The following is a 9,666-nucleotide window of genomic DNA, read 5'->3' on the forward strand; positions in this document are numbered from 1 at the left end:
TGAGCCGCGAGAGGCCCCGGAGCCGCGCGTCGCCGAGCCGAGCGGACCTAGAGCCCCATGGCTGTGCAGCGCGCAGCGTCCCCGCGCCGCCCGCCCTCCCCGCGCTGGCCCCGGCTCCTGCTGCCGCTGCTGCTGCTGCTGCTGCCCGCGCCGAGCGAGGGTGAGCGAAAACGTCCGGCCCAGGCGGCTGCGGACTGAGCCAGGGGAAGGGCGAGCAGGGAGGGAGCGGGCGCGAGGGGCGGACCCGGGGAGAGCGGCGCGGACCCCGCGCGGGAGGGACCCAGCGGATCAGGACGGGGAGAGGGCACCAAGGCCGGACTATCGGGGGCCCTAGGGGCGTGCTGAGGACGGAGCCCCCCGGAAGAAGACTGGGGCAGGACCTGGAGCCCAGACTGCAGGGCAAGGAGTGCAGCGAAGCGGGAGCAAGCAGGGCGGGCTGGCGTGGAGACAGAGGGAAACGAGCCAGGGGAGACCGCACGGCTAAGCAAAGACCGAGGCGGACGAGCTGGGGTGCTCGGTGCCCGGCCGTGGGTATAGCTCGAGGCAGCCGAGGCAGGGGACAGCAGTCTGGGGGGCGGACACCGGGACCCTGCTGGCTGCACTGGGCGGAGATGGCACGTCCCGCATTTGGAGCTGGTGCTGGGCTGAGGAGTGCGCGGGAGAGACCGTAGAAGAGGAGGAGGGAGATTCCTGGAGAGCGGCGCGTGGCTAGGAAGCGACCCGGGATAGAGCCCGTGAGCCAAGGAGAGGAGAAGCCACCAAGAGCGACAGCGAGCGAGCCGCGGGGATGCTCACGTGTCCCTGCCCTTCCCCGAAGCGTGCACACGCGGAGACCCTACCCCTGGCTCTCGCGGTCCGCCGGCTCTGCTGCCTGGAGCTCGATCACCACCACGCTGTTCCCTTTAGTGGCTGCAATGGTCCCATCTCCCGGGAGGGGAGTGCAAATCTAGTCCCTTACCCCTCCCACATCAAGTTCCCCACAGACACTCATCTGGGCTATTCTGTCTCCACTCCTCTCCCAAGAAGTAGAAGATCGCGTCCGCATCAAGGAAAAACTTTATCCCCTGACAGCTATGCCGGGGTTGGACTGGGGGCTAAGACGGGTGAACTCACGACATGGGGAAGATGCGCAGGGGTTTGAATAAGTGCGATCCTAAAAAGTCTTAAAACATTACATCTCCCTGGGCCGGGGGCGCGGGGCGGGGAATGCCTATAACCCCAACGCCCCTCCTTTCTCCCCACCCACTTCCCCATCTCCCCCAGCCAGGGAGGGCCCTAGTCTGCAGGGGAGGGACCTGCTCCAGGATCGCTAGTTGTCTGGAAATGTGAGGCGGGGTCTGTGACTGCCCTTTCAGACCATGTGGGTTCATTCCTCCTGGAGTGGAGTTGTAACTGGTCTGGTACGTTGCTTGCTGGAGAAGTTGGTGACTTGGCATCATGCCTGGGACTGGAGTGCTTGTCCCTCCAGCCAGGCTTCTGATTCCCTGATCGGCCTTAGCCCCATCTATTCTTTGGCCTCCTCCTTTTTCTGCTCATTTCTCTTCTCCTGCAGGAGCAGAGAGGTTGGCTGGAAGTAAAGGTTCTAGGAGCACCCTCTTGCTTGGTTTTGGGAAACCATAGTTGGTGTTTGCTATCTTCATCTCTCCCTATGACAAAGGCAAAAGGACAGAGTGCCAGAGAGGAGGGGCAATGGGGCCACATCCTAGTCTGTACCCTGGGTACTGGGACCACACACCCTGCTCCCTGCCAGGCATTGGACCAGGCCTGTGATGGGTTTTGGCCAGCAAAAAGAAGCATGATTTATTACTATCTCCCTCTGTATTTCTTTAGAACTTTAAATTTTTCATAGTGCCTTTGAGTCAGTTAATCATGTCGTAGAACCCTATGATCCAAGCCCCATTGTTCTTCCTTGATCTAAACAGATGAGGAATGAGAAGCCAGAACATGTTGAATACTTTACCTAAGGTCACACCCTGAAGGTCTGTGAGGCTTCAGTGCTTACCCAGGTTGACCATCGAAGTAGCAGCAGCTGTATTGGAGTCAGTCTTGCTTTTGGGTCTCAGTTTTGCAGCTACTGACTGTGAGACCCTGGGCAAGTCACTTGACGTCTCTGGGCTTCAGTTTTCTTACCTGTGAAAGAGAAAATGGTACAAATAATATCCATCTCTGAGATGGTCTGATGATTAAGTATGCACTTTGTAATGCGTAAAGTACTATATATAATAGGAATTCCTATTAACATTACAGAAGGCCGGGCGCGGTGGCTCAAGCCTGTAATCCCAGCACTTTGGGAGGCCGAGACGGGCGGATCACAAGGTCAGGAGATCGAGACCATCCTGGCTAACACGGTGAAACCCCGTCTCTACTAAAACTACAAAAAACTAGCCGGGCGAGGTGGCAGCACCTGTAATCCCAGTTACCCGGGAGGCTGAGGCAGGAGAATGGCGTGAACCCGGGAGGCGGAGCTTGCAGTGAGGCCACTGCACTCCAGCCTGGGTGACAGAGCGAGACTCTGTCTCAAAAAAAAAAAAAAAAATTACAGAAACATGGGAATGGGGTGCATAGACCCAAGGAACTTGGAACCGTGTGGGTAGAGTTCTTCCTGGATGCTCATTTCACACTAACATCCTATTTCCTTCCATCTGCCCTTCCCCAATGCAGGTCTTGGCCACTCTGCCGAACTGGCATTTGCTGTGGAGCCAAGTGATGATGTTGCCGTCCCCGGGCAGCCTATAGTGCTGGACTGCAAGGTGGAGGGGACCCCTCCAGTGCGAATCACCTGGAGGAAGAATGGGGTAGAGCTACCAGAGAGTACCCACTCCACCTTGCTGGCCAATGGGTCCTTGATGATCCATCACTTCAGAAGGGAGCGGGGAGGCAGCCCTTCAGATGAAGGTGACTATGAGTGTGTGGCCCAGAACCGCTTTGGGCTGGTGGTCAGCCGGAAGGCTCGCATTCAGGCTGCAAGTAAGTGGATATCCCTTGTTTTCCCTTGCTGAGGAAGCCAGCTGGTGACCCAGGGTCAGCCTAGGGCACAAGGGCAGCGGGAGCGGTCCCATCTCATGCAGCCTTCTGGAGGACTAATTTCTCAGCATGGGTCGGTTTTGAGGTGCATGGCAGTGACCTGTGGTGGTGGAATTATATCACATGCTTGTTTAACTGACTGGAATGTGAATTGGCAAGATTGTAGCCAAACACCCATAGGGGAGTCGGGGAGGAAGCTTTACCCAGTTCTTGGGTCCGCATGTCTTAGTTTCCATATGCCTGTCATACTTTGAGTATCCCAGTTCACTGAGTTTGATTCTTGTGTATAAAGATAAATCATTCCCATACTTTAAGGGTGATTAAAGACATTTTTGAATGGTAATTTTGGCTACATTCCATTTTAAATTATGTGCTTAAATTAATGTAAACCTTTGGGTAGGATAAGACCTCTATATACCAGTAATGAAATTCTGGAGCTTGTTAACAGTTTGCATTAAAAAAATATGGTAGGATAATTTCAGAATTATCTCAGTGATGACATCACTCCTACTCACCTTCATGCTAATGTGTGTTTTTGAATGGGAGAGAAAAGGCGAGGCAAGATGTTTCAGCTCTGGAATTGTGCTTTGCTTGTGCTGCTTGATCGTCAGTTGTGGTGATGAAATGATGACTGTGGTTTAACTGCCCTGTCCTGCAAAAATTATGTTATTGTTGAATCTGTGCACACTGGGAGTGTGTTGCATAAACCAAAATTCTCCATGTATCCCAGGGAGGTGGCAAGCTGTGGGCAGTGGGGTCATGGTTGAAAAAGGGCAGAAGTTTTGGCAAGTGGAAAATGTTCTCATCTCATATCTCTGGACCTCTGGAAGGGGGTGTTCCTTTAAAGAGGCTGCTTTGACTATTGTTGGTAACAATTCTAGCTAACATTTTTTTTCTTTTTTCTTTTTCTTTTTTTTTTTTTGGAGACGGAGTCTTGTTCTATCACCCAGGCTGGAGTGCAGTGGTGTGATCTTGACTCACTGCAACCTGTCTCCCGGGTTCAAGCGATTCTTGTGCCTCAGCTTCCCCAGTAACTGGGATTACAGGTGTGCACCATTACACCCGGCTAATTTTTGAATTTTTTGGTAAAGATGGGATTTCGCCATGTTGACTGGGCTGGTCTCGAACTCTTGGCCTCAAGTGATCCTCCCGCCTCAGCCTCCCAAAGTGCTGAGATTACAGGTGTGAGCTCCTGCACCCAGGTCCAGCTAACACTTTTTAAGCACTTGCTGCATGCTGGGCAACCTGCCCAAGTGCTTTACATGAATTACTTCATTTTGTCATAACAGCCCTGGAAGAATGGAAGATAGGTCATTATCATCCCCCTTTTACAGAAGAGAAAACTGAGCCTTAGGGGGACTCAATGGCATTCTGGTAGCAGAAGAGCCAGGACTGTCATCTGGGCAGCCTGAACCCACACCCTCCCACTTAGCTCCTGTGGCACACCGCCTCTTTCCTGTCTGATCACTGACAAGTTTCTTCCTGGCTCTGAGGGCATTTGCACAGTTGCTCTGAACGGCTGGTGAGTGATGAATCAGTTTGAGGCAGGAGCTCTCTCGCTGGGTTTAAGATACCCCTTTGTTCTGAGGAAGGCTGATCCAGGCCCCCATATGGAGCTCACTGGGAGGCAGCCCTGGACTTTGAGACCAAGTCACTTCTGGCTCAGCCATCCTCATCTCACGGCCCTCCCGGCAGTGCAGGGGAAGGCTGGTGCAGCCTCTGAGCAGATGGCTGGGTGTGAGGAAGGGAAGCGTGGACAGAGGGTGGGGACCCCAGTAAGATTTGCAGACCGGAGAGATGAGACTCCTCAGGGAGATGCTCCCCATACCCTCCCTGGCCTGTGTCAATGCTGAGATATAGATGGACCCTGCTGAGGCCTTTGTATCACCAGCCTAGAATCCTGGGAGATAAATCCCCAGGGGCTTATATATATATATAGCTAATTGTAAATGTGCTTTTTTATAAATGGTAATACCTTCAAGATGTTTGGTTTCTTTAAACTCCTAACAATATAGTACAAGAAATTAAGCTGTGGGTGGGGTCAGCTTGGTTAATCCTTTGGGGTCCTGGAGACAGCTGGGGGGTTTGCCTCTAAGCTCTGGCAGTCTGACATGGCCCCTCTCTCCCCTGCAAGGCTGTGGTCCCATGGGAGAATGCTCAGATGCCAAGCAACGGTGCGGCTGGATCCCCTTTTCTCACTTCACAGGCTGATGTCCCTAGAAACCTCCAAAGCTGATTAGCTGCCTGGGTTTCCTCCTTTGTAATAACTCCCTGCCTGTGTGCCTGCCAGCACTGCAGGTGTTGTGTGACACAGGAGGGTGCCGTTCTGAAAAGGTGTGAGGAGGCCTCTAGAGGCCCCTGCTTCTCCTGCCTGCTCCACAGGGGCCCGTGAGGAGGGGGTATACTAAGCACCCCTCGCAGACTCACAGTTCACCCAGCAGACTAACCCAGGGAGGCAGATGGGTATTCAGGTCTATGTGGGTGGGTCTGCTGGGCATCTGAGCTCTGGGCCAGAGGCCGATGGTTGGAAATGCACGCCCTTCCATCCCAGGGGGTTCAGATGCTATCCTCAAAAGACAGCCTGGCCAGAGTGGCTACACCACAGGCTGATTCCTTTGGGGCTTCAGTTTCAAGTGTTTCCCCTTTAGAATGGAACAGCTCAGGATCCTAAGAGTGTTCATGCTCGGGAGCCCTAGACTCTGCCTTGCAGCTCCATGTGCTTATAGTTTGGGGGCTGAAAATTGAGACTTGTTAAGGATGAGACCCTGGACAAGTTAATGCTCCCTCATCCCAGTTTCCTTGCCTGTGAAACCTGCATGTGATCCTGCCTGGTAGGGCGGCTATGAGGACCAGCACACTCCACACTTTGCCTGGCACGCAGGAGGCACTCAGTAACGGGAGCCGGCACTGCACTCCTCATTTAAAGGCAGTTTCACTGACATGGTCTTTAAATGTAATCTTGGCTGCCCATGGAGGTTAATCTCCAGCAAAAGCAAACTGCCTGACTCTGCTCCCGGCCCCTGCTTTCTCCCTCGCTGGGATTCGTTTAGGGAGTTCTCCAGGGAAATCTATCAGGGAGTGGAATTATTGGAGCCAGAGTGCATCTTGTTTTGTTTTAACCCCTTCCTGGGAGGACTGAGGGTTCTCCCAAGCCTCAGGGTGTGGGCTGAAGCTGGCCTGGCCAGTGAGACCCTCCGCTATCCCTCTAAAGGGGCTGACCCTGGGGAATGTGTGCATTGACTCATACCTGAGGCCTGTGTGCCTGAATGACTCCAAAAAGGGATGGACTAGCTACAAGGAGGAGGATGGGGGACCCACCCTGAGTCCCTGCCACCCTCAATCCCTGCCCCTCTTTCCTAGCCTTAATTCTTGATCACAGGCCTCTTGGGGAACCGGGGTGATCAGCTCTGTGATATAGTGCAGGACTTCCCAAACCTTACTGAGCCCGTGGATCGCCTAGGAATCTTGATAACATTCAGATTTTGAATTCATAATCTAGGCCAAGGACTGACAAGAGCCCAGGTATTGCCAATACAGTTGGTCCACAGGCCGTATTCTGAGTAGCAAGGGATTAGCAGAGACCACTCCCATGTCATAACCTCCACTGTGGGGGTCTTCAGGCAGCATAGTGAAGCCTCTGGAACAAGGGCTTCCGGGCCAGACTTCCATGGGTCTGAACCCCAGCCCTGCCACTCAATGGTCAGTGCCCTTGGCAGGAGTTACTTGGCCCTCTTGAAACTCTGTACCTTCATCTGAAAACAATGTGCACCATTACCATCCGTCTGTCAGGGCTATTGGAGGAGTAAATGAGGTGATGGGTCTAAAGTACCTGGCACAGGGCTTGGCATCTAGGAAATGCTAAGTATTACTGTTGGTGCTCAGTATTGCCCACTAATTTAGGATGAGGTCCCAGGTGTCTCAATCCTGGCTGGGTTCTCCAAGAGCCAGGACTACCCTCACTCCCAGCCTGGGGCCATCTTGCTTGGGGAGGCCCAACAGTGGTTTAAGTGTGGGTTGTGGTGGCGAACAGACCTGGGCTTGGTGGGCTTGGGCCTTGGCCCCACCACCTGCTAGCTGTGAGATCTTGGGCAAGTCACTTCACCTCTCTGAGCCTTCCTCATCTTTAAAATGGGGGAACGTGATGGCTCATGCCTGTAAATCCCAGCACTTTGAGAGGCTGAGGCAGGAAGATCGCTTGAAGTCAAGAGTTTGAGACCAACCTGGGCAACAGAGCAAGACCGTGTCTCTACTAAATAAATAAATAAATAAATAACATGGGGGGAAATAATATAAAATAATAAAAAATACCAAGGAGAAATGTTGTGAAGATTACCTATGATAATGCAGGAAGAGCTTAGCACAGGGCACAAAGGCAGCATTCCCTATTATTAAGGTACTAATTGTATAAATACATACATATATATATTTTGAGACTGAGTCTCGCGCTGTCACCCATTGCAGTGGTGCAATCTCAGCTCACTGCAACCTCTGCCTCCCGGGTTCAAGCGATTCTCCTTCAACCTCCTGACTAGCTGGGATTACAGATGCCTGGCACCATGCCTGGCTAATTTTTGTATTTTTAGTAGAGACAGGGTTTCATCATGTTGGCCAGGCTGGTCTCGACCTCCTGACCTCAAGTGATCTGCGCACTTCCTCCCACAGTGCTGGGATTACAGGTGTGAGCCACTGTGTCCAGCCGGGTCCAGCCAGGTACTAATAATGTTAACTATTATTATTTTGAGGAGCTAACAGAGGTGAAAACATGTTAAGTTCTGACCTCCTTTAGTTGTGATATGATTCCCAGAAAGGTCCCTGGTGACCCCAGACTCCTAGAAAGAGGCAGTGGGGCGTGGGGAGAGAAGAGAAAGTCCAATTCTAGTACCCTGCTCTCTCCGCCTCAGTAAGTCACCTAGCCTCTCAGGCCCTCAGTTCCTACTTCTGAAGTTTGAATCATTCTAAATTGTCATAGGGAAGGCAGTTTCACCAGTATTCTAGAGTCCCTTTTCAGCAACAAGGCCCATGGTGTGTGGCTCTGGGGGCAGGGTCTGGGTGGAGGTCTGTGGAACCAGGTTGGAGTGGGGGGTTAGGAGAACTGCGGGCAGGAGCTGCTGGGGAGTACAGCCTGGCATTTAGGATGCCCTGTGTGGGGAGGTGGGTCCTGGAGAGTGGTAGTTCCTGGCGCAGTGCCTGGTAACCCTGGAGGCCTCTATCACCTAGAGGTTAGTTGCTCAGACCTGGTGTGTGGAATGCAAGTTCTTTTCTCCTTCTTGAAAGTCCTCTCAACTGAGGGAGGCCTGAGGAAGTCTCCCCTGCAGCTCCTCAAACACACACATCTGTCTATCCATTAGGGCAGGAAGCTGCTGTCCCCAGCGATGAGTGAGTGCCCATACCTAGGCCTGCCCTCATGCCAGGCCTTCACCTGTACCCAGCCACAGCTCAGAGGTAGGTGCAAATGGATGGGGTTCAGACACTTTAACCTGCCAGTCAGCACTGCACAAACTGACCCTTTCTGACACCGCTGAGAAGCTGTGTGTAGAAAAGCCCTTGTCTGAACACCAGGGGTCCTGTGTGGCTGTGGACAAGTTACCCACCCTCTCTGGGCCTTGCTTTTCTCATTATAAGGTTGAGGGGTTGGACTGAGGCTCACTTCTGCTCTGGGGTACGAAGGCTTCCTTTCATCCATCCATCCTCAGGACGCGCCTGCCTCCCCTGGGCCTTATCCAAGTCTATTTCTGCCTGGTTCTTCCCATACCTGATCCCTCCCCAAAGACCATCCTGCTTACAGTCATATCTTCCTCCCCTTCCTAAGGAAGGGAGCATTTGTGGTCTGTGGCATTCAGGCTAAACCCTCTTGGCGATGGCTGCTTGCATTGTTAAGTAACTGTTTTGTGGCTGGATATTCCATCTGTCTCCTCAACTGGATTTTAAGCTCCTAAAGGGCTTCTTTCTTTTGTATTTCTCATGTCCCCTGCCTGTGGAGCCTGGTAAAAACTAAATGAACATGTGGCCTTCTGGGACAAAGCTGTCTCTCTGTCTCTCTTCTGTTTCTCTCTCTGCTTCTCTTTTGCTCCCCACCCCACCCCCCTTGTAATTGATAGCACAGCTTAAAGGAACAGAAGCCTGTGAACGGGGAGGATGGGCAGGGGAATATAATGCACGCGGGGCAGGATCCTGGGGTGCTGCTGCTGCGTGTTTATCTCTAGAGGAACTGAGATTCTCTCTTCCTCACCAGATGGGGTGTGAATCAGAGACTAAATTGCTTGGTACCCCCTCCATGCCGGGGTCTTGGGTCTCCTGCCTTGGGCTTTACTCTCTAGCTAGACAAGGCCTATGTCCCCAGGCTCACTGGCCCCCAACTGTAGGGGGAGGGCCCCCTTACTCTGTGTGCAGGGCCTCCCCTCACCGCCCCCCACCCGCAGGACTTGAGTGTGGAAGTCGAATGCTTCTGGTTCCCACACCTTGGCTCCACTGTCACAGGCAGCCAGCTGGCCCCTTCAACACAATGTGCAAATCTTCTCTGTTCCTGTTCCTGGCATTGTCAGCGGCCAGGCGCCTTGGCTGGGAATGCGGGCCGGTGAATAGGAGAGGCATTTGCAGCCTGCAAATGAAACAGGCCCCCAGCCCCCCTTAACCCTCTGCCCC

General features: G+C 53.1%; 1 protein-coding gene across 2 annotated transcripts in view; it reads left to right on the top strand.

The window, feature by feature from the left end:
• The window catches only part of IGDCC3 (immunoglobulin superfamily DCC subclass member 3), a 51,626-nt gene continuing 41,960 nt past the window's right edge, over positions 1 to 9,666 (top strand). Inside the window, exons 1-2 of one of the 2 annotated variants that reach the window (XM_017851203.1) lie at positions 1 to 160; positions 2,662 to 2,967. In XM_017851203.1, the coding sequence (XP_017706692.1) occupies positions 58 to 160; positions 2,662 to 2,967 (409 nt within the window). In that variant the 5' untranslated portion in view covers positions 1 to 57. The remainder of the gene's footprint in view (positions 161 to 2,661; positions 2,968 to 9,666) is intronic. The other variant, XM_017851204.1, reaches the window with a different exon arrangement.

This window comes from Rhinopithecus bieti, unplaced genomic scaffold (assembly GCF_001698545.2).
Source record: "Rhinopithecus bieti isolate Rb0 unplaced genomic scaffold, ASM169854v2 scaffold_31548, whole genome shotgun sequence".
NCBI lineage: Eukaryota > Metazoa > Chordata > Mammalia > Primates > Cercopithecidae > Rhinopithecus > Rhinopithecus bieti.